General features: G+C 40.2%; 1 protein-coding gene across 6 annotated transcripts in view; it reads right to left on the bottom strand.

Annotated features, from left to right (window-relative positions):
* Positions 1-272: 272 nt before the first annotated feature.
* The window catches only part of DLC1 (DLC1 Rho GTPase activating protein), a 379,234-nt gene continuing 353,906 nt past the window's right edge, over positions 273-25,600 (bottom strand). For 3 of the 6 annotated variants that reach the window (XM_079142732.1, XM_079142731.1, XM_079142735.1), the window contains 12 exons: positions 24,467-24,548; positions 17,895-17,958; positions 14,562-15,985; positions 13,599-13,775; positions 10,141-10,300; positions 9,826-10,024; positions 8,010-8,229; positions 6,376-6,490; positions 5,557-5,775; positions 4,616-4,833; positions 3,712-3,885; positions 273-2,840 (listed from right to left, as the gene is read on the bottom strand). In XM_079142732.1, the coding sequence (XP_078998858.1) occupies positions 2,720-2,840; positions 3,712-3,885; positions 4,616-4,833; positions 5,557-5,775; positions 6,376-6,490; positions 8,010-8,229; positions 9,826-10,024; positions 10,141-10,300; positions 13,599-13,775; positions 14,562-15,985; positions 17,895-17,958; positions 24,467-24,548 (3,173 nt within the window). In that variant the 3' untranslated portion in view covers positions 273-2,719. The remainder of the gene's footprint in view (positions 2,841-3,711; positions 3,886-4,615; positions 4,834-5,556; positions 5,776-6,375; positions 6,491-8,009; positions 8,230-9,825; positions 10,025-10,140; positions 10,301-13,598; positions 13,776-14,561; positions 15,986-17,894; positions 17,959-24,466; positions 24,549-25,600) is intronic. The other 3 variants (XM_079142733.1, XM_079142734.1, XM_079142736.1) reach the window with 1 other exon arrangement.

Here is a 25,600-nt window from a genome sequence, read left to right as displayed (position 1 = left end):
GCCCTGAGTTCAATTCCCAGCACTTGTGGGGGGGGGGGGGGGGGGGCGGAGGGAAGAAAAGGAAAAACAAAACAAAACAAAACATTACAAAGAACTCTTTAATTTGAATTAGTGCATAGTATCTGTGTTGGTTTCCTCAGTTTAAATTGTAAGATCCTGCAGGTTTAACAATTTCCAGTCTCTGCAATCTCAAAGTGGGCAGTGATGAGTGGCAGTGAGTGAGGAAACCTTGATTCTCTTCCCTTTAAAGCCACAGAAGAAAATTCAACCAATTCACTTTAGGCAAATAATAAATTTATTAGGTGCCTCCAAGTACAAAACACTGAAAAGCTGCTGTAGAGGGTTATGAGGATGTGCAGGAGACGCGCCTGCCCTCAAAGAGCTTACAGTCTAGGCAGTTAGCCACACGAATCGGTTGTGGAGTAGGTTTTAGGCCACATACGTGGAGTTCTTGAAAATGTCCACAATCCTTTTGATTCTTCTCCTGTCAAAGGCCTAAGGAATCCTTTCAATGGGAAGTGCAACAGTGGGGAAGAAACCTTTGGTGGAACTAATTGGCGACCTTGACTTTGCTTATGAGCATCTTTCCTTTGCTATTGCTTATTCTCGTAACTTTCTGGGCATCATTTCCTAACTGGACCTTTGTTTGGAGTCACCCTGCTTCCTGAACCTTCTCCAGGGTTTCCTGTTTGTGAGTGAGTGGCTCAGATGCAGTTTGGCCTTGGAATGATTTGCAGTCTGATTTTGTTTTCCTTCAGCAAATCTGTCTTTTGATTTTAGTCAATGTTAGGTTGCTATGCTTTGCAGTCTGTGGTTTTAAGAATGGGAGTAAGATGCAAAACAAAGTAAAGCAGGTCAGACTTTTCCCTTACTTTAAACATTTAATAGTGCACTTACTGATTATATTCTGTACAGATATAGAGCAAATTATAAACTTCTTCCTTTTATTTATTTTCACTTAGACTGTATTCACGTAAAGTGTATTTACAATAAGGGGGAAAAAGCCTTGAGGTACAAAACCCAAAAGAATATCTGAGGTATAAATACAAGTATATTTTAAATAATAATCTTTATCATGCTTTATCTATGTCTGAAAGCACAGTGGATAGACGTGTACATATTTCTTAATAGATTGGTATATACAACATACAATCTTACAAATCTGGAAGCCGTCAAAATTGAATATACAATAATATATTTATGAGGAACACTGATATCCAAAATACTCAAATTTTAAAATTCTAATCTGACCCACCCTCCCAATTCTTCAAAGAACCTTTGAAATAGTAACACTGACAATGGTAACTAAGTTATAACAAAATATAAATCCTTCTTACAACTCTCATTCATACATTATTCACTTTTGATCCATACAAAATAAATTTACTAATACTGTCTCTAGAGTCAATCTTTACCATTACAGTAAAACCTGTATAAAGACCACCCTTCCAAAAAACTGCTGTATTCTTTCACTGTGATTACTATTTCCCCTTAGTACTAAAATATATTTTGAGGGGATCATAAAGGAGAAGAAAAAAATATGTAGGAAATATAAGCAAAAAAAAAGTCATGAAACCAGAAAAACCTATTTGCTGATAAGGACAAAACCAATTAATAAACATGTGCAGCTTCCAGGAATGCTGTTAACAACCACCAAAAAAGCTGGGGGGAAAGTCTTTTATGCCTGGGTTAAATTTACAGGAATTTCCTTGGGATAGTTTCCCATGTTCTCATGCATAGTGTCTTAAAGAGTTTGTGCTATACACATGAAATTTCAAAGAACTGTAACATGTTTAAAAAAAAAAGTTTTAATGCTTGATTCAGGAGTAAATGTTAGAGTGTTTAGTTTTAACCTCTCTTAAAAAAACAAACAAACAAAAACAATAACAAAAAACCCCTGTTCTTTGGAGCCAATAAGGTCAGGGGAGGGGGATATTTGTTCCTGAACTATCTTCACTGGTTAAAACTACATCCCTGTTTGCAATCAGGTCTAAAAACAAACTGCATTTGAAATGAGTGTATAGTAAACCCGCAATGACTTCTAAGGTAAAGAAGAGTTGGGTGGATAAAGAGTATGCTCACCAACTTGGAAAAAAAAAAAAAATGGACAAGTGTTTTTGGGTTTCCTTTCTGGATGAATCCATGGGTAGTCAACTATTCCAGGTTAAACTGAACCTGCTGCATCGACATTCTTCCCAGAGGCATCTCAGTGTGCCAGACACTGCATTCCAACGTAGACATCTATGCCACTCAACCAGTGACAAACACACATTCACACTCCTCTGTGCAAACCTTTCTTTGCTCATCTCAGTGAGAAAACATGTCCATGAGTACCAACTATTCCAGTGGATACACCAGTCTCTCAACATACTGCAAATCAATGACATAGGTAACATACACCGATATCAGAGAATGAAGTATCTTCATTGTCTTCCATAATGTATTTAAAGAGTTTTGCTTCTCAGAAGCAATTTGAGTAAGAATACAAGAACTTTTTGTTTTTCTTTTTTGCAGTCTTATATATTCCAGTCAAGGTCTCTAGAATAGACCTTAAACAAACAAGAAGCAGCTTTAAAAAATCAATCGAATTGCTACAGTCACTTTCTATATTCTGACTTGTATTTGCTTCAGGATCAGACACACACAGATTCTTCCAAGGACTGGTAAGGTTCTGGAAACAATCACCCAGGTGGTGGACACAGTTGCCTCACTTCAGTAATCACCTAGATTTGGCGTCCTTGGTGTCAGTGCTCTGATTAATGAAGGAGTCTCGGATCTTTACCACTTCAGCTGCACACAAATGTCCAAAAGATTTTGTGTACCATTCTGGCATGTGACCCCTAATACAGAAAGAAAAAGTCCATGAGTTATGCTGGAAAACACTGAAATAAGGTGAAAGCAGTCCCCAATATACTTTCATTTATTTTGTTTTTATTTCCCCCTTTTTCTGGTGCTAGAGATGGAACCCAGGGTCTTGCACATGCTACGCAAGTACTCTAGTACTAAGTCACATCCCCAGCACCACTTCCATTTCTTGATGGATCAAATGTGTAAGTAAAGATCACTTTTTTTTTTAAACCCCCAGGCAATCTCCTGGCATGTACACTGCACATTTGGAATGACAGGTTTTCTAAGGAACAAAATATCAAGCATAGATAATGAGTGAAACTGCTCAGGAAATGCTTCAGCTATGTCATAGAAAGAGATCACAGATACCCAAAGAACTAGTGAGATGTAAATATTTCAAAGGAGAATTTAGTTCACATGAAAGACATTTTAGAAAGAGTTTTCAGAAGTTCATTTGTTTGGTCTGTTCTGCTATATCTCGCTCATTTTCTGATAGGAATACACATTCTTTTTTGGCACAGAGTGTAGGCCTAATCAATTACTAAAATTGTTCTTCATACTATTCAAACACCTTTGAATATATAAAAGAGAAATGTCTGCTTGATGGTTCAAACATAAAAAATATCATTTCCTGTGGCATTAAATTCACTGTAGAACCACCAAATTTGTGTTGCTTTAGGATCACATTTTCTAAGGAATTCATATTAGGAAAAGGTACCCCAAAGACCAGCGAATATCAATGTGTTATTTCATGATGTCACCAAGATACCATGATGTGATCATTTAATTCATTCTTCTGCATCAGACAAGTCTAAATCCTCCTCATGGCCCTCACTGTGTCCAAAAAGTCAGAGTAAGACGTACCTCAAATCAGCTCTGCACATGTAAGTGAGTTTGGATTTTCCTGACCCGCAGGGCTCAATCAAATATCTGGACAAGAGCACGTTGACCCTCACACCTGCCACTGGTGCCCGGTCATGATCCACGGAAGTGAGTAGCAGGGCACATGCTCCTTTGGGTAAATTAGTCCTCCAGGTTCTGTGGAGACAAAACCAGAGGGAGTGAAAAAGGGATGTCCTGGAAGCCACAATGAAAATGTGGCATCACCCAGAAGGGTCAGGGAGGGGCCAGGCTCAGTGCCATGTGTGACCCATGCCTGGGTTCCTGGCATCCTCTAAACTAGTGGACATGGACTCTGGGAAGAATAACTCTGTACAGAACCACGTCCATTGAGAATATACAAGCTCAGACTTGGAAAAAAGAGCCAATGTGAAGTGTATCTAAAAGCCATTTTTCCATTTTACAAGTCTTCAAATGTGGACATTCAATGAGCAGTGCTTCTGTTTGAGAAATTCTGGACAAATGATGTGACATTTCCTCAGAGATTTTTAGAATTCCTCTTTTAGTAATGTCTCCAGAGAATTTATGAATTACACATAAATCAGCCTTAACCACATCTCACTTGGGACTCAAATGTTATTTCCTGGCTTATTCATTCTCTAGCTGTTTCTAACCAGAAAAATCTATCCTAAAAGGGGCAAAAATCTGTTGTTACCAAGAAACATATTCATCTGAACGTGCCTTTCTTTCTGATGAACACACTGATGGAATAGATATAGACATATTTTTGTATTTGGAAGGCTCGCCATTTTCTGAGCCCTGTGTTTTATTTTGAACCATGTAACCTTCTTGTAAGATTCAATAACACATAGGCTTGGTTCTGCTATTTAGCTGTCTGTGCCACAGTGATCTGTTTGGAAGATCTCACCTTAACACAACGTAGTCCCGAGCCGGGTGGGGTGCCATACTGTTTTGGACATACTGGTAAATTTCAGTCTGGCTGTCCAGGATTTCAATCACTTTCGAATCCAGCAAGTCTACATCCCAGAGGTGCTGTTCTTTCAGTAGGCGCTTTAAGATCTCCTCAGGCATAGCGGGGACTTCAATGGTTGACCTCCAAAGCCTTAGAGGGGGTCCTTCACTCACCTGAAAAAGAAGATGTATATTTCAGAGCTAAGATAAGTCATACACAGCTCAGCTGTGAAAGCAAATTGTGAATGGAGGGCCTGGTCCTGTGTTCAGAGGCTGATAAATCTATGACCAGGAATAGGTTGCCATTCCTGAATATATTCAGGATCAGGCCTGAAAGCAAACAAAATAGCTGGTGTTGACTCTGGTCAAAATTCTGACATTTGTTTTTCTGACACCTGTATTAGGGTGTGTGTGATAAAGTAAGATCGCTCATTATCATACCACAAAGCCTGTACTGCTGTATGGATTACTCTCTTGTTTATTTATATTGAAGGTGGTAGAGAGAGTGTTAGCAAATGCCTCTATGGACCTATCATGCCATACAGGATGCTAAAATACAGTAACTGAGAACAGATGAGAGTTTGTGGGGATTCCAATCAAATTATGGAAAAATCTAAGCATCTTCCAAAATGTCCCTTTAAAACCCAGCACAGTAGTAAAACACTCCAGGAAACTCTAGTGTGATTCCGTAGAACCAAAGGATTTATTTCATTAGAAATTGACTGAAATCCTCTTTAGAGTTAATGAGTATTAGTCCTCATGTGACTGGTTTCCTCATTGACTCAGGGGGTCTGGGCTCAGATGGCTATGGATTACCACAGGCCAAAGAATCTTTTCTCTGATGAACCCAAGTCCTGACCACAGGATTTCAGAGCAGTCAAGAGGGAGAAGTCCTACCTTCTTATAGGACAGCTCGGCCTGCTCAGAAGTAGAGTAGTTGACCCAGCCTTTAAACTTCTCTTTGACCTCCTTATACAGGCCATCCACACAGTCCTGGAGGAAGTGTTTGTAGTCAGCAGATTCATCGTTACTTAAGTGCCCCAATGCCTCCAGCGTGAGGGGCTTCAGTTCTTGTTCAGTATAGGAATTTCGACACCGGCTCATTTCCTCAGGAACCTGGGAAGAACATGAGAGACAAAAAGGTGAAAAGTCCACCTGTGCTCATCCTCAGGGCCCATCAGCGGAAGCTGCACGGTAGAAGCAATGGCTGGGATCCCCAAGGCAGTGTAGGCAGCCCTGTCCCCACTTCCAACAGATGGCAGGGAGTCCCTGCTGACTTTATGTGATGTCACAAGGATACAGACAGATCACCTTCACAGACATGTCTAAAACAAGTATTCCCATGTAAGGTATTCTTTGTAAATTAGAGGAGGAGGGTAAGTGACTAAAGGCAGGCTTACACTGATCAAGGCAGGTTGCTCAGATGCAGAATTTTAGTGTCAGATAATTTGTTGCTTTTGTTTTTAAAGGGATATGGAAGAAGCAATTTCATGAAACATAATGAGTGTATACATAAATATATATATAAATATATATAATTAAGACAGTCTTAGGCCACACACACACACACACACACACACACACACACACACACACTATTCTCCAGCTATGGAAAAGGATGATGTTTTACTAAGACATGAACAAAATATCAAGCCAACTGTTTGCCAAACATTTGTCCCCATTCATGTCATGCTAACACAGAAGTCAACCCCTTACCTGGAAAAGCTTCTTGCATTCAGCAATCATATGAGCCAGCCCTTGAGTGGCAGCTAGGTTTTCATTCAGATCTTTCTGATCTGGTTTGCCCAAACTCTGTTTTCTTTGCATTACCCTAGATAAAAGAAATAAACGGAGCAAAATGAGCCTGATATTTATATATTGGTAATCAATGTGTTATTCAAGGAAACTCAAAGGAGAAAAACAAAACAAAACAAAACAAAACATTTTCCTGGAACCTATCCATCACCAAGTGGTTCAAGAGAGCTTTTACTTTACCGGAGTTTCTCAGAATTTTTTCAACAACACACACTAGAGATATGTTTTTCATGAAATCCAGTGTATGTAAAGCCACTTTGTTAAACAGGTTTTCGAGCTTTTAAAGGCTGTGGTCCTGCTGCGGAGCCAGGAAGCTTCCAGAGGAGGGTGTGGGGTGGAAGCCCTGGGAGCTGGGGTAAATGGTGTTAGTATTCTTACTATTTGAATTAAAAGGATCCCCTCCACAGGTGAGGGATAAACCTATTCTTTCCCAGAGGTGTTGTCTTACTCTTATCTGATCTCTCTCTTCTCCTCACCTCTAGTTCTCTATTCCATTAAAGTTGGAATGCCCCAGCAAACTTTCAGAACTAGTTCAAAGGATGTTTAAGCATTGTATGGCTTTAGGAACAAAGCTAACTTCAACTAGCATGTGGCTAGGCCCCAGGTCTCCAGCTAGGAAACAACTTTTCAGGTTCCTTTAGAGCAAGGGAAAAGGATCTGCTGGATGCATGTGGGGTGGGGTGGGGGTTTGCGGTAAGCCCAGTTTGTCACTTTCTCAGACACTCCAAAAGGTCTTCATATGAAAGTGGAGAGGCTACGACTGCCTCTGCTATTTCTTTCTGTCAGGCGTGGTCAAGCTATTTACTGAACTAAGCTTTCTCTAAGCCTTACTTTCCTTGTATGAAAAAGGTATTTGCAGAATATTTGCGTCCTATGATTGTTATGAGGAAGAAGTGAGATGATCAATAGAAAGAGAAGGGTCCTGTGCTCAGTATAGAATAAGCGGCTAGCAGCTATCAGGCTTCATAATTTTTCAGATTCCTTGACTTTTTCTCCACCACTTTCATCTTGTATATGTGCACTCTATGCAGAAATTTTGAAATGATTGGCTTAAGCCAAATCCTGAGTAGAAGCACCTTTGAGGCTCAACGTTCTCCTTTGTTCCTAAAGACCTGGATGTTTCAACTTTGGGTATAGGCTGGAAGTTTGGCTTGATGGATCATGCAGAGAAAAGGCGGCAGGAATTAGCCATCCAGTTTTTAAGACTTGTAAATCTGCATGGTTCTTTGTTGGCACAAATATGATGACAACACTATTATTAGACTTGCCTCCCAGTACTGGTTGTGGCAAAGCAAGAACTCAAAACCTGGTTGTTAGTAGGCTGCCTTAAACGTTACATTTTCTAGAAAATTCTGAGTGGGGAAAAAAAGGCAGAAGTACAGGGGAAACGTGTGGGCTGTAAATGAAGGAAGTCTAACTCATTTCACTTGGTTCAGGTAAGAAGCCAACAAGAATACAGTGGCAACCCCATAAGGAAGTGCAGGCTGCCTCAGGGGAAGGACAGAGCCCATGTGTGACAGAGCCTCTCATCTGACCTGTACCTTGGAGAAGAATTCTCTCTCTTCAGGGTGTTGAGGTGGAAGAGAGAAGGTGCTAAGCACACAGCCAGGTTGGTCGGAGTCATCTGGTTTTCTTTTACAGCCGCTGTGACATCACTCAAGAAGTAAAGAAGTGTCTGGAGAACCTCCCGGTTCTCATCAGGCAGGAGCATAATGGCGGCCTTGATAGCCTGAAGGCGCTGGTCTTTGGGTACGTCTGCACGGCAAAAGAATTTCCCCCAAGCTCAGTGATTTTCCATGTATGTGGCAAGGAAATGTCCCAAAGCAAACATCAGCATCAAATACTGAACAAGCACTTGCAGAAAGTGCACTACAGGTTAATAAGGAAGAAATTATGGACTGCCACCAGTCACCAGCGTCACTACCCTCAGGTATTTCCTGCCTTGTGGAGGAGTTAAATTTTAAACACCCATGATACCAATATACTCCTAAATCCACCTCAGACTTCAGCTCCGAATAATGCTCTTCTTTTAGTTTACAGAACAAACGTTTTTTTCTGAGCACACGCTAAAAATCCCTAATTTACAATCTGTTCTTGAAACCATCATATACTTAAACATGAGTTCAATGTAAAATCTTATCTGAAAAATGTACAAGGGGGTAAGCACTGAAATCTCTTAGCCTTGACTCTAAAAGGTCCAGTATCTCTGGGGACTGTTATAATTTTAACTGATTTGCTCATTCTTGAAGTGGGAAAAATTGTTAAAATATTCAGTCAATTTAAACAATAGATAAATTTAACCAGTAATTTCTTGAGTTTTAGAAACCATATCAAGAAGCTATTATAGAAATGCATACAATTATGCAAATTTTAAAAATGCAAATAAATCCATAAAATAATCTGCATGTAGAAAATGCTGAACTCAACTTCAAGGTCTTCTTTTCTAGACAAACCTTTTTAAAAGCATGTAGTGGAAAAATTAAGTCACTCAAATGTAGCGGCCATAGGACAAACTGATTAAACAGCTCCATGGTTACAATACATAACAAATACCTTGGTTGGGAAAATGTGACCTGTGTTTTCATAAACTATGAAAGGATGAAACAAATAATGAAATAATCCAGACCAACTCCATTTCTCATAAAATGAAGTCCAATGCGCCAGTTCTAAGGACAATTTCAGCACCAAGAGAAGCTGCTTTTAAATCACATTGCTGTAATACCATCCTGAGCCAAGAAAAACACAAGGCTGTAAAAGCTATAATCCTGATCTTGATCATTAATTTCGACAACTGTTTGCTTTAAGCTTTGCTTAAAAGTGAGAAGGGCATGGGTATTGTTTCCCAAGTATTTCTGGCAGGGACTGTGATGAATAACAGAAAAAGATTATTTATTCGTTTTACAGTGTGATAAAACACAAAGACACCTGTGCAATTTTAAATACAACAGACCTGCTAGAAAGATATGAAACAATTGAAAATTCTACAGACAAGGCCAAGAGAGAGGGAGAAGGAGAGGGGTAGGGAGAGAGATATCTTGGTATCTGCTCTTTATCTAAGCATCTTAGATAGCATTGCTCTAGAAACAAATAAAGGGAGCTGGATCAGAATATAAAAATGTACAACCGCTTTAGAAATTAGAAACTAATGATAAGGGAAATTTATTTTCTCATTAGTCAGTAAGTATACAATAACTGGTTCCACAAACAAGGAGGCAAGGAAGAAACTGATGACCTTCCAAGAGGTCACCAAGCAGGTCCTTTTGTAACAAGAACGACACCGAAGGAGTTACAAGTTCAGTTGGCCCCACGTCCACTCAACACCAACAAACCTGAAGGCCCAAGAATACTTACATTGGTAGATCTGTAGGAAGGTTTCTGAGAGTTTGTTTGTCATGAGTGGCTCAGGAAGATCTCGAAAATACTGCTTCAACATGTCTGCCACATCATAAGCAGACTGCCCTTCATAGTTGACAAAATCTGTGGCACTCTCATTCATCTGGCGCAGAGCCTGAATCCGGGATTTGACACCTGATTTTCTGAAGAGCCCGACCTTTTGGAAGAAAAACATTATGTGTTGGGATGGAAACAAAACCTCCACTATAAAACTAGGAGGAGTGTGCAGTGAGCTCCCGGGACGGTATGGGATCCACAGGTAGTTGTTCTCACCTGATCCAGACAATGGTTGCGGAGGTAGCGCATGGCCTGCTGGATGCTCTGAGGCAGGGGTTGTCCTGTACGCTGCACATTGACTGTCAGGGGGACCCCAAACACGCTCCGGTCCTTGTAGTCTGGAACCTTGATTCTTTTCATGAACTTGGGCACAGCCCTGTTTATAGAACATGGTGGGAGATGTGTTTACTTATATATCTATACTTGTTCACCTCTGCAGATAAACCCTGTGGGCCCTAGATCTATGCGTGGTGGCTATTTAAATATGAATGAAATAAAGCAACCTATATTCAGTTCCTCAGTTGTACTGGCCACATTTCACTGGCCATTTGTCGGCAGTAGCTAATGTTTCATTTTTATTTTATTTTTTATTTTTATTTATTTATTTTTTTGGTACTGGGGATTGAATCCAGGGGCACTTAACCACTGAACGATATTCCCAGCTCCCCCCCCCCTTTTTTTTTTGCTTTATCATAGCTCACATTTTTTATTTATTTTTTTTAAATTTTTACAGACTGCATTTTGATTCATTGTACACAAATGGGGTACAACTTTTCATTCCTATGTCTGTATACAATGTAGATTCACACCATTCATGTGATCATACATGTACACAGGGTAAGAATGTCTGTCTTAGCCCACTATCTTTCCTTCCCCCACCCCCTCCTGCCCCATTTCCCTCTACACAATCCAAAGTTCCTCCGTTCTCTTCTTGCCTTCCTCCCTTCCCTCACATCTCCCCCTCGTTATGTATCATCATCCACTTATCAGAGAAAACATCTGGCCTGTGGTTTTTTGGTCCAGCCCCATTTTTTTACATTTCGTTTAGAGACAGGGTCTTGCTGAGTTGCTTAGGGCCTCACTCAGTTGCTGAGGCTGGCTTTGAACTCATGATCCTTCTGCCTCAGCCTCCTGAACTGCTGGGATTACAGGCATGTGCCACCATGCCTGGCCCAGTAGCTACTGATTTAGAATATGAAAATCATATAACTTTCCTGCCATCACTGAAAGTTCCACTGGACAATGTTTTTATATATCTTTTAAGAGCTGGAGTTATAAGGCCTGGTAACATCTCTTCAGTGAGGGATCGTTCTTCCACTGTTTATCTCAAGAAATGAGGTCTCTAGTATTAAGGAAACCAATGGACTTCCTTATAAGATGGCAGGGCAGGAAGGAACAGAAGAAGAAAACATGTTAATACCCTAATTAGATGCTTCTGATAGAATCTGAAAAACAAGCTTCCATTTGTCCTGAAAAGGGTACAAATCCCTTCCGAGTTTCTGATGAGATCCAAAGCAGTTAAGATAAAAAGATTTAGGAAATACTTCATGAGAAAACAGCATATCAATAAAGTTGGACTAATATAATGAGCATCCCTGCAGAGCTCATAGTAAAGACCTGAATTCAGAATAAATTCTCTTACTGATGACCCCAGAGTTACATCTTGCAGTTTCTAAGGAAAGATAGAAGAGGAACAATGGGGGTTTTGTGAGTATCCCCCAGGCTCCCTGAAGTCCTGAAACTAGGTCCATCCCTAGCAGCACACACATCAGCAGGAAACCCATGTGGTGCATTTAAGGCTGTCATGCAGACATGTGAGCTCTGCAAATGACCCTCTGAGAGAGACAAGAAAGACACAGCCAAACAGAAAAGTAACTTTGGGCAGAATTTCTCCCTAATACATGAATCCCACAATGCCAGGTTTTTACATTAAGGTTTTGACTTGCTGGAAAAACTGACCAGAACTCAAGAAATATTATAGACTTTGAGATTCCTGAGGGTTTGGTGGGAAGGGGATGGGCAACTCAGCAAGGAGAATCTAAAATATGCAGTTTTAAATAGCCAGCAGGGAAAATATTACTCTAAGAATACAGGAACACTGCAGAAGACCAACTACCTTGACTTTTGAGTGCTTACCAATGGCCATGACACATTACTGTTTATAGCTTCAGGAGAGCTAAAGCTAAAGAGCAGAGCCGAATTTATATTTCCATACAGTTAAGTATACAATATTACGGCTAGAAGTGTGCATAATACTCGCTTTGTTGAGGGAGAAAAGCCTGGCTGGGGAATGTGGAAAGAACACATTACACTCCCCACCGAGAATCTGAAGCATGTGGGGATAAACTGGTCAATACTTATTTCTGTCATTCAGAACAAACAACTTCTGTATTTAGCAATGCTCACATAATAACGGCCTTTGCACAGGAGGGGCTTTGATGCTGCAGCTAAATTCACTGTGCATCCAGAGGAGGGTGGAGAGAGCAAGACCAGCTACCTGGTTTTGTAGATTCTCCCAAGTGACTTTGGTCTGCCCCAGAGGGCTCCAATGACATGGGCTGCTTCTTTGTTTTCATAATAAATGGATAACAAACACTCTGATGAGTAAAAAGACTTAAGAACAATCAGCTGGCAATGCAAAATACCCTAAGAGGTCAAAGCAGAGGCGGTTCTTGGTTATGTACTAAGAGTAGAAAAATCAGTATGTATAGACTAGGTCACATCTGTGACCCTTCCAGTCTAATAGTCTACATGTCAAGTTGAACACACTTAAGGCTGGATTTTCAAAAGTAACTACAAAGAACTCATCCAATAAATTTCATTTTTATAGATTCACTATAGCATTTTGTAGTATTTTTTTTTTTTGGGGGGGGCGGTGCTGGGGATCGAACCCAGGGCCTTGTGCTTACAAGGCAAGCACTCTACCGACTGAGCTATCTCCCCAGCCAGCCCCTTGTAGTACATTCTTAAAATTTACTATCCACTGCTTGAGCAGCTTTGCTGGAAAAAGTAACCTTAACAATTTAGGTAGATCTTTCAGTGATGCTACAAAGATTCATATCAAAAATAATTTTTAGAGCTGGGGATGTAGCTCAGTGGTAGATTATCGTGCTGACCATGTATTAAGTCCTGGGTTCAATCCCCAGCTTATCAAAACAAACAAGATTTCTAAAAACATGCATGAATAGGATTATAGGGCCAGATAATACACACCAAGCATTTCCAAGATGATCTCTTACCATTTTTCTTTCCTTTCTCCCATAGATATGATGTGATAATGTATACGTATTTACTTATAGAGGGTTATTCCTACCACGAGAAAGGAGGTAGCAATAGCATGTGATGTAAGAATATTACATTCTCACTCCATCAACTGACAATCTGCCAGCCCTGCTGATAATTCCCTAAAACTCCACTCGTTTCAGCTGTCTTGAATGTGACCTTGAGCATGCAGAGACTGGGCTGGGGCTGGAAGAGCGCTTGCCTTGTATGCATGAGGCCCTAGCTTCCATCTCCAGCACCACAAAATAAATAAGCTGAGAACAATCATGCAGAGACTGACAGCATGTTAATAAAGATATCAACAAAGGATAAAACTCTCATGTGCTTTACTCAAGGAGGTGACTGAAAACATCACTTGCAGTTACAGTTTATTGAGAAGTTTAACTTCTTACCAGCTAAAACCATGCTTGTTAGAAGGTGTGTACTTCTCCAGCAGGGCTGTCAACTTCAGGAGCGAGTATTTCTGCAGTAGGTTCATCTGGGCCACAGACTGGCAGTTAATCTGCAGAGATACAGAGTTTAGGCTTGGCCGATGAGAGCTCTGGAAACTGTGCCATCTCAGTCTGTGCCTGGAAGAGAATGGAGCAGGGTGAGTGAGCACAAAGGTTGTCACGTAGGTAGATGCAAAAACCAGCCAAGGCTGCTAGCTGTCCTCTTAGGAACTAAAAGGATTCAGTTTCCAGGCCATTCATGTTCTTCCCCTGTGGCAAAGTGTACAATGGTTCCGAGGTATTCCCCAGGGGATTTATTACAGGGTCCTGCTTGATAGCTGAATTCATAGATGCTCAAGTCCCTTGAGGAAAGATGGCACAGTATTTGCGTAGAACCTATGCACATCCTCCTGTTTACTCTAAATTATCTTCAGATCACTTTTAATACCTAAAACATCGTGAATGCTCAGTAATTAGTTCTTATACTGTGCTTTTAGGGGAATAATGACAAGGAAAAACAGTTGGCACATATTCAGTATAGACACAAGTTTTTTTCCTTGAATTTTTTTGATCTGCTGTTAGCAAGATCTACAGATGTGGAACCCACAGAGAAGGAGGGCTGACTGCACACAACATAAGATTTACCATGTAACCAGCACAGTTTGGTGACATTAAGTTAACTCATGGTATTGTGCTGTCATTACCAAGCTCCATCCATCTCCGCTTCGTTCATCTTCCCCAAATGGAAGCCCACACCCATTAAATAATATCCTTTCTGAATGTTGGATCTCCTGGTCTGACACTTTCCTTAGCAATTGACATGGCTATGAATGTCAGTCTTCATCCCATTTCCTCCTACAGAACCACAGCAGCAGACTCTTTCTGATCCCCGTCCTTAATCTGGAGGGAGGAGCAAAGCCTTACCTATTACACCTGGTCAGGGAAGCCCCTACCCCGGAGTCCCTTCTTTCCGGAATGTCAGAGGGCTCTTCCGGCTCATTCAGGGAGTTGCCTGTGCTATCCAGGTCACTGGGTGTGGTTCGATCGTTGTCCACATCCAGGTGTATCTGTTTTGGAGATGACGGACAAGGAGAGACAGAGTCCAGGGCTGAGTCCGAGTCTCCCTCATCTGAAAATTTCTCTGACCACTGGTTGACGATCCGCTGCATCCCCTTCACGTGGTAGAGGATGTCGTCCAGCTCAGGGAAGATGTCCTCATTCTCCAGGTCGGCCAAGTCACCTGAGCTAGAGTAGAGGATGGAGCCTGGCACGTTGTCATAGATACTCAGGCGGCTGCTCATGGAGCTCGAGGAATTTCGTCTCTTAAGTTCCTTAGGACTGTCATTGCCGTTTTCCCTCCTTAGACTGATATGGCCAGGGCCATGGAAGCTTCCAGTCCTCCAGTTCACAGAGCTGTTATTTCCTGAGGGACAGAAGCTTCCATTGGAAAGGGCCTTGGGGAAGGTGCCAGGCTTGTGATCTTCAGGGATATAGAACACGGTGTCCTCTGGGTAGCTCTCGCGGTTTTTAAAGTTCTGCTCCATCACGTTGTTAAATGTGGACTGATTGAAAGGATCAAAGCCCTCTAGATACATGCCGACCCGCTTGTTGCAGGCACTGAGGCTCCGTGTCCTGGTGACAGGGCTAGGGGTGCTGACGGCGCTGCTAGTCTCTGATTGGCTGCTGCTACTGCTGGTCTGCGTGGAATTGGATACGCTCCTCTTTCGTACCATAGGGACGTTGATGTGGTTGCCATTGAGGGCTGAGATCTCCACACAGTTCAGCTGCTTCAGCTTCTCCTCATCCATACCCTCTTGCAGAATGGGCCCACTGATGATCAGCCCCAGCTTGGAGGGTGCCTTGTGCTTGCCATGGTGGGAGCCCTTGAGCTTCAAGCTCTCCATCCGTTTCAGCAGGCTTCGTGTCTTAGACTTGGCATTTTTCTCATGGCCTTTCATGCTAAAACTGAAGCTGGATAGTTCCTTGGGAGAGGGAAGGCTGCAGAAAGAGTCATCATTGCCTATAAAGTGGCTGGAGGAGCAGACGCTAATGACGGAGTTAGTCCGGGGGGTCACAGCATCCCCACTCTGGGATATGTGGGTGGGGACGCTACTGGTGCTGCTGAGGCTGCGGACAGAAGACACCTCCTGGCGCTCGCTGAGGTCTGTCAGCATACTTTCATGGCTTGTGGCGTTCTTCAGATGGGAATCATCTGGGGACCCAGGAATTGGATCCTGCTTTGGAGAAAAGACATCAAACTCTTCAAGCCGGGACCACCTCTTGCTGTCCCTCTGGAAAGTCCATTTGCCACTTATTGCACAAGGTTCATCTTCATCTGAATCCTCACTCTGCAAAGACATGAGGGAGCCATTTATACAAAGGGACCATAAGATAGCAGGGGGTAGGACACGTGCTATAGGCCAGGAGATTGTTCCAATGTCACTATGAGTGTCAATTCCCCACTTCTTTTGTCTTACTTTTTTTTTTTGTTTTAATAACAAAGATGTATTTAAAGAATTTAACAGGAGAAAATCTGATCAAGTATTGCCAGCTAAATAAGATTTTTTTTTGAGGTGGGGGGACTGGGGATTGAACCCAGAGGTACTTAACCACTGGGCCACATCCCCAACCCTTTTTATCTTTTATTTTGAGACAGGGCTTTGTTAAGCTGCTCAGGACCTCTCAAAGTTGCTGAGGTGGCTTTGAACTTGCCATCCTCCTGCCTCAGCCACCTGAGTCACTGGTATTACAGGTATGTACCATAGTGCCTGGCTAAATAAGATTGATTGTATGGAAACTCTATATCTAATGGCTGTTCTTTAATTGCTCACAAAGGAAACCTCTGAGATTGGTGAAAATTCCAGGCATGCAAAATATTTTGGACTGGAGCCGGCAATGGTAGGACTCCCTCGGGACCGCCTCCAGGTTTGCTGTCTGTTGATAGCATGTGTTTACGTTCCCTTTTGCAATTAAGAAGGTAGTTTCCCAACAGTTAAGAAGAGTGGCAACTTAAAAGATCTAGCCACACTAAAAATATTTCAAGATCTCCTAAACTAATGGAGACCAGGCAAAGTGAGCCACCATGTGCCTTTCACCTCTTACCTGTTCTTTTTCTTCCCCTCCCCCGACTAGAGCTCACATCTGGACTGTCCTGTGCAGTTTCAACCTCAGACCATTTCCAGGCAAGTTAACAAGGCTTCACAAATACCTATTTCTGACAGCAGGGAACATTTGTAAACATGAATTAACATCTTTGCCGATGATGCCTGATTTCTGTGCAAGACTCAAGAGACAGGCTGTCACAGACTTGCATCTTGGCCTTTTAGGCATGGTATCAAATGGTACAATCTGCACGCTAGGTATCTTTGTCACGGGCGTGGAAAATATTACACGACCCAAGATTCACAGGACAGTGAGTAGAGATCATTTAGCGATAACCTGGACACCTCTACACAGCTCAGTGGGTGCTAAGGTTTCGGTTCATGTGTTTAAAAGGTCAACTCCCCAAGGAGGCCACTTTTGACAGGTCAGAAACTCTAGGATAATTAAAATTTGTACTCAGAATAGACAAAAAAGTATGTTCTTTGACACAACTTATTCCCATTTACTTCAATTTGTGATACTCACTCCCAGTGCTACGCCTACCTTTTTCTCCTAAGATCTCATAAAAGGGCCCCACAACTCATTCGCAGAAGAAAATACCCTCTGATTCAGTTATGTGTCACCATTGACTGAAATGCGTGGGATTTCCTGGCTTCTCTGCTTCCTCCTCCCATTCCTTTCCTCCCTTCAAATGTTTTATTATTCTTCAATATCCCCTGAGCCAGCCTTTGCTTTCATCTTGATAGCTTTGAAATGTAGTTACTGTTGTATTTGGGAAGAGAGAGGAGTTCCCAAAGTATATTAGCTTTATTTTCTCTAGAGAGTCATGGAAAAGTCCACTGGGATTCATTAAGTCTCATCTCTTTATCACAGTAGGAATTGAGTTCATTAGGAAAGATAATAAGATGGTTTCTTCAGGTCAAAACCCATCTTTTCACAAATTAAAAAAAAAATTCTATAAAAACTTAAACCCATCTATTGACTGGTTGCAACTACATACTCTTTGGTAAGCCTGACTGGATAATAACATTAAACATGGAGATGCTTTTGGAACCAGAAAATTTGGGAAACAAAATCAATTACAAAACACATAATCCAGTTTGGGGTTTGCCCCCTTGTTCTTCCCAAATCCTGTTATATAATTTATATACTCACTCTCTTCCGATGAGGACTAATTTCTAGCTTCATCACCGCACATTTGTTTAAAGTATTTAGGCGCCTATAGAGCAAAGAAATAACATTAGCAAAGAAAGGAAACCACTAGTGGGTAGGTGTTTTTTTCCTAAACAAATGACATATTAAATGACTTTCTCTGAATTTATTAATATCAGTAATTTATATTAGAAACTTCCCTAAAATATAAATGGGTGCCACAAAAGCCTTTATGTTTCTTAAGCTTTTCATTTAATTTTTACGATTTTATAGAAAAGTGGCACACCACAATGGCCTTGGCAGGTACCTCTAATTCTTCATGGAATAAGCAACTCTCAATGAGAAAATATGTTCTTTCAATAACCGGTAGCTTGAGTCATTAGGTAAATGCAATTAAGTTACTTCAGTGTCAAGAAATAAGAATCTGTGGTCTCTTTTCACAGAATTAAAGATAGCAATGAGACACCAAGTAGAGCTGGCAGCAAACTAGTGTATATTCTATATCACATTAAAACTTGAATTAACACTGATTAAAAAAAAAAAAAAAAAAAAAAAAAAAAAAAAAAAAAAGCTAAGCTGGGCCCAGTGGTGCATGTCTGTAATCTCTGCAGCTCTGGAGACTAAGGCAGGAAGATTGCAAGTTCAAAGCCAGCCTCAGCAACAGAGAGGTACTAAGCAACAATGAGGTGCTAAGCAACTCAGTGAGACCCTGTCTGTAAATAAAATACAAAATAGGGTTGAGGATGTGGCTCAGTGGTTGAGTGCCCCTGAGTTCAATCTCTGGTAACTCCCCTCCCCTCAAAAAACCCAAATAACAGAAAATCAGTAGAATAGACGGGGAGGGGAGGGAAAGGGGGAAGTACTGGGGACTGAATTAGAGTAAATTATATTCCATGCTTTCATTATTATGTCCAAATGAATACTAAGGTTATGTGTAACTAAGAAGAACCAATAAAAAAGGGAAAACAATTTTAATTTAAAAAAGCTCTAGTTATGTCTGATCAATAATAATCTCAGACAGCCTCTTCATAATTTCATTTTCTTTAATACATAATTCTTTCTACAACTTCCTGTTCAGTGGAGAATAATGTTTGGTATAGTGAAAGCATTAACACAAATGATTATTTTAAAAATTTGGATACTATAATCTGGAGGAAGGAGAGAAAGAGAGAGAGAGAGAGGGGGAGAAGCGAAGAAAAGAGGAGACAGATTAGGGAAATAATTTAGTGTCATTAAAAATGAAATGCTTAAACTCACAGAGAAATAATGAGATAGCCCAAAGAAGACCTGCTTTCAATATGCCTGGCGAACTGGTCTGTGAAAGTGTGAGTGACAGCCCTCCAGGCCCCATTCTTCCTAACACCTTCCAGATGACCATCACTGAATGTCCTCCATGAACCTTCAATGTGTCTGTTTGCTGCCTCATTAAGTAACACAAATCTCCCAACTGGTTTTCCAGTTTCTCCTAAAATTGCAATTCTTATGTTTTCATGGGATAACAGCACTTAATTTGCCCGAATTCAAACTGATCATGTACCCTCCTCAGGGCTTATCTTCTTGATCCTGTTCTTGCAACTTGTCTGACAACTTTGATGCACCAGGATAGAAAGTATTTCTGCCTGTCTGATAAGCCTGCCTTTGATTTCCTAGATTATGTGGAAGCCTGTTTATAGAATAAACAGAGATAACAGGGTGCCTATGTTCAGAATATTCTATGGATGGGGAGGGAAAGATAACAAATAACTGAGAAAAAGTCTGCAGATTTTAAAAACAAGGGTGGTGGTGGTATAAGGTCCCTTTCTAGGGGCATCAATTACTTAAATTACTTAAACCCACAATGTTTCAGTTCTCAGATGTTTTCAAGATTTAAAGAATCCAGAATGGTTATAGTTAGTCTTAGGTCTGGGTTTCATTCATCAAACCTGTAATCAAATAGCCTCTTGACTTCATTAGAGCTTTAATGGTTGAGTGGTGTTTATAACCCAATTTACTAGGCATAGAGGCCTGTAGGGGAGGGGGAGGGGTTTACTTCACCAATTCCAGATTGGAGTCACACAAAAAGACCCAGGAGGCCAGTTTTATAAAGATCAACTTCACCTTTTTATGTTGGTAGCAACAAGCTAAAGACATTGCAACTCTGAAGCCCAGTTATTTCTTGGGGTTTCTGTGGTTTTCATTTGTCTCCTGGGACCTCCAAAGAATGCCCATTGGTGTGACCTTATTTACTTATAGATAGAGGATACTGACATAAAATAGTAGTTCTAGCTCAAAAAAATAATTTGATCCCATGAAAGTAGAGAGTAGAACAGTGTGTACCAGAAGCTGGGGAGAGGGGAAGATGGGAATAGAGGGAGGTATTATACGGTACAAAAATAGGAGGAGGAAGTTCTAGTATTCTGCAGCCTGGCAGGGTGACTACAGCTAACATTAATTCACTGTGTATTTGTAAATCTCAAAATAGCCAGATGGAAGGACTTCGAATGTTCCCAACTCAAGAAACAATAAATGTCTCAGGTGACAGACATGCTATTACCAGGATGTGATCATTACATATCATATACATGTACTGAAATATATATGTACCCCATAAATATGGACAATTAGTATATGTCAATTAAAAATTTAAAAAAAATCAAGCTAGCTAGATGCTCACTCCAGGTGAGGCACTGTATTAGGCATTTTGTAGCTATCCTCTCATCTTTGCCCTTAATATCCCCATGGTGTGGATATTGTGATTCATCTTCATTTTATAAATGAGGAAATGAGGGCTTGGAGAGGTCATGAATCTTGTCCAAGGTCACACAATTAAAACATGGTGGCTCTGGTATTCCACACAGTATCTTCTTTTTTTTTTTTTTTTTTTTTTTTTGGGTGCCAGGGATATCTTCTGCATTCTTTCTAAAACAAATATTAATGATGGTAATAATGGGAACTACTTACATCCCAAGTATGAGTCTTCAAATAAGAGGCTCAAATATTGGCTATCAATAACTCTCTATCCAGAAGCCCTGGTCATCCCCACTGGCCAAGGCCCTCACAGGGCTCAGCTCCATAGGAATGCATTGGTTTTATCTCCTGGGCAACTTGTACCCTGCTCTGAATAGGGAGTGGGCTATCAGAGGTTCAAGAGCTTTGCTACACAGAGTGCAGACACCCTGATAAAAGCAAAGCAGGCACCGATCTGGGCCTCAATGGATGCAAAATAAAATCAGGGAAAAGTACAAAAAAAGAGAAAGAAAGCAGAGAACCTGGTAGGAACTGACAACTAAAAATGGTTCCAATTCTTAAAAGATATTTTCTTCAAATTAGTACAAATGCTCTGAAAAATGACTGGCTTCCTTTTAGGCAGAACAGGAATGGTAACAAAGTTAAAATTACTTTTAAGGAAGGCTGCTTGACACAGCTTAGGCACCTCAGGGCTGTTTAAAACAAAGTGCATACTGAAGATGACAGTGTGGATATATATCTGCTTTTCATTCCACCATGTCCAGTGATGCTCACAGCTCTTCCATGTGTTTATAGGAGGAATTAGTTTTCATTCCAAAGGAAAATAGCAATTTGGAAGGTTTTTCTGAAACTAGGAAGACAACATTTCACACAAGATATCCTCGCATTAGGTCACATTTCGCAATATAATCTGTATATGCTTCAACATAAACTAATCAATCCTCCAAGTATTACACTGAGTAGAACTCCCTCATCATTATGGACTTATCACTGAGGTGAAGTTATTCAGCAAAGCTGAAGCCTGGGACAAGAGCCAATCTCTTCAAGGAAACAAATAATTACCTTATAGTGATATAAGAATGTTGGTGAGCAATTGAAATCCAAAATACCCTAGTAGTCCCATAATTATAATTTTATATAAAATTCATTACCAAACTTTGTATCTTGTGTATCATCATTCTAAAACAAATAAACAAACACACCCCCTCCCCACACCCATTATATCTCCCAATCTTCTGAGTACAAAATGTTAAAAGAGAATAGCCCCTCCTAGTTTTTTGATCGAAGTAGTTAATATGACCTGCTAAAGTTATAGGAATATGAATATTTTCAACAAAGCAGAACGCTAATGCATTCTAAGGATCGTTTGAAACACCTGTGTCTAAAATAGGATCCAATACAGAGGAGGAGTGCTGGGGACAAGAAATCATATAAGATTTTGTAAAATCTTTAAACTGAATTTCTGCAACCATCATACCATACATGTTTAAAATCACCTATTCAGAGTATTTCAATAAGACACAAGATGGATGTCTACAAAAAGTCTGTGGGTCCAGGGAGAACTTCACACACCATGTGAAATCTTAAACCACAGTATTGCTTCATTATCTGTTGGTCCTGGAATTTCACATGCTGAGAAGGCATTTGGAATTGGAGGTTCTAGCGAATGAAGCAAATATCATATAATCATAAAATGGGCATCCTAACTAGGCTATGCACAGCTCAGACCTTGACATTCATTTCTAAGGAGGGTGCTTGAAATCCACCCTGTATGGCTCCCATTTTTTTCTTCTGGACATCAAGAGGGAAGGAACCCTTTTCATATAGTCTATGTGAGTATGTGGACAAGTGCCTGTGGGTTTTCCTTCACAAACAAGTTCATTCTGAATTATTTCTTTTTTAAAAAGAAAATCCAATCCCCAGACCTACTGCACTTACTCAAATCTGGGCCTGATCATTTAATTTTTAAAGCACCTGACTTTCATTAGTGCATTTCCTTCTCCCTGCTAACTTGTGATACATTATTCTATGTGTAAGAGAAAACAGAAGCCCAACCAGAATATGCAGCAGAGTTTGAATACAGATCAAGGTCCAGTTTCTTTAAGGCTTTTCTTTTCAGGAAAGATCTAGGAGCACAGATTTATTTTCTCCTACAGGAGGTGGTTTCCTGAGTCATACTCAGAGCTAGTATAAATCTTTCAAAAAAGGAAAGTTAAATTTCAAAATGATATTCCAACAACAACAGTAAAAATATTCAAGAATTTAATCATGACTCTTTGGTGTGAAATGTGGCAGTGATATTTTTATGACCCACAAATTCCTAAGCTATTGCTGCTGTTCCAAGGGCCCACATCAAGTGGTTTAAAATGTGTGAAATGGATGATCCGACAATATTTCCTAAGATGCATCTTAGGAGTGACCTCATTCATATGCATTATTACCAGTGATGAATTGAAAATAAATGAATTCTGCCCCACAGCTAAGCATGAAAACATTTAAAAAATGTCTGGAGTAGTTTATATTCCAGACACACACTTTCCCCCTCCCAAAACTGCACTGGTGACATTTTTTCATTGCAGATGACATAGCTATGATATTACACACACCATTGCAGGTCTTGGAATCAGTTTTCTTTGAGAAAATGTCTACATACCCTGGACATTTCTAACTAATTATTTAATCGGACTTGAAAAATTTGATAGTGTTTCTGTGGTTAATATGGCATCTCCCAGCCCCCTTTTTTTAAACTGTAAGAACTAGTCTTTTTCATATACTATTTTAAACATCCTATTTTTCTTTCTCCAAAACCACTGCTAAAGTTGGCTGCTCCAAGAAACACTGTATTACATAAGAAATGAAAAAAAAAAATATTTTCACAGAGCTATTGCCTACAAAGGGGAATAAAATACTAGCTATCATTGCACCTAAATCTTTTTTTTTCAAGTTAAAATAAATACTGAAATTAAAGAAGAATTTCTTTAAATCTTACAATCAAATCAGCATATGTAAATTTTTTCTATGTATAAATTTCCCCCCAGAATTCAGCAGTTATGGTATTTAGGTTTTAAGGAAAAATTACAAAGGATGAATAACGTAAGATGAATAAAAATGTCATTCAGGGTTTGAAAGGATTATCATCGTCCAGTCGTCACCTGCCTCCGGTTTTATTACTTCCACTTTGCTAAAACCCACAAGCTACTCCTCGGCCTAAAGAGCCACCAGCACAATGAAGGAGGATTTCTGACAGTTTTATTCACACTTCACATCAATGCTCATTTACTGCTTGTCTCTTGTACATTAAAGGCTGTGCTGAGTTGTTTTATAGCCTATTTAATCCTATCATTACTATAACCTGGGGCAGCCAGAGGTTCTGAGGAGTTTTCTGGAATTCAATGATGGTGCTAAGACTGCTATGTCATAGCCCCCACCAGTATTTGTTCCTCTGAACGTGTTATTTCTACTCAGTGTAAATGCAGCCTTGACTCTGCTAGGGTCCCTGCTCAGGGCTGTGCAGTTGATTATGGGACTTCTTTAAAAAAAAAAAAACCCTATTCAAGTTTCAAGACCATTAGAAACTGACCTGTTTCTTCAGTCATATGTCATCCAAACAGAGAATGGTACTAATGTGAGGACCTCTGAAGACAAGGTGATGCTATTTTAATGGCAATATTACGTAAGAGCATTTTACCTCATTTTAAATGAAAAGGTCTATGCTTTATTGCAAGGCAAGTCACTATACCATTGGCTAATCAAAAACGGGACATAATCAGAACAAATGAAAACCAAACCTTATGATAGGTACCTTGTTCTTTAAAGAAAACAGAAATACTCAAAACGTGCTCATTTACCTGCATAGGGCCTCAATGGCATCTCTGTCCAAAAAATCATGCTCTCTCTTGACCGAGGTAATATCAATAGGGAATAGGAGATCTATAAGAAAAATACATACAAACATGTTATCAAGCATGTAGGTTCTGGGCAAATTGGCTCAGTTCACCAAAGCAATGTGATCAGTGTCTCCTGTGTGCAGGAAGTCTCATTTTCTACCAACTTCTCTGAGACTCTTGGCGTATAAAGCAGTTTAAAGCAATTTAGCATCAGCATTCTGAAAGAGCTCTAAAGTGGTCTGGAAACCCAAATGTTGCTTTCTGTCAGGGTAAGTATTGAAAAACCCTGTTCCACCTTTAAACGAACCAGTAGGCAATAAATTCTACTGGTTTTATAATTTAAGCCAGAATGAATTTGATAAGGAATCTTCTTTTTAATATGGCTTTCTTTCTTTCTTTCTTTTCTTTTTTTTTTTTTTTTTAACCGCATGTCTTTGCTCACATATAATCAGGACAAGGAAAAAAAATTAGGCCAAGGAAGGATCCAGAGAAAAATGGCCATTGGTAGCCAGGGGGACTAGTGCATTTGTATGACATGGAGAGCTATAGGAGATTCAAGACATGCTATTTTAAAACAAATATTAGCACTTCAGTATGGCTTCTTGGGAGTTTATACAACTCTCCCTAAAACAAAGGCCTAGCTATAAAGTTACTGCAGGACAGTTAGAATACCAAATCCCTTATCTGTGGAAGAGTTGAATTCTCTCAGAACAATGAAGAAGCTGTATCAGACTCAAAAGCAGAAAAGGCGGAAAAAAGTCAACCCAATGGAAGAATTTCCTTTTCTGTACTGCCTAAAAAGATCCCTGTAGACAGAGCAGAATAGTGGTTTCCAAGAGAAGAAGGGTAACAGGCATAGGGGTGTAGTTGGATAGGAGGAATAACTTCCAATGTTCTACAGCACACTAGAATAACCATGGGTGACAATAATTAATCGCATTTTAAAAAATGGCTAATAGAATTTTAAATGTTCCCTACACAAAGAAATGCTAAGCATTTGGGGTAGTATGTCAATTACCCTGTTCTGATCACTACACATTACATACATGCAACTGAAATGCTATACTATGCACACATACACACACATATATGTAC

The sequence above is a fragment of the Sciurus vulgaris genome (assembly GCF_902686455.1).
Source record: "Sciurus vulgaris genome assembly, chromosome: 5".
Taxonomy (NCBI): domain Eukaryota; kingdom Metazoa; phylum Chordata; class Mammalia; order Rodentia; family Sciuridae; genus Sciurus; species Sciurus vulgaris.
This window is presented reverse-complemented; position numbering and strand designations above follow the sequence as displayed.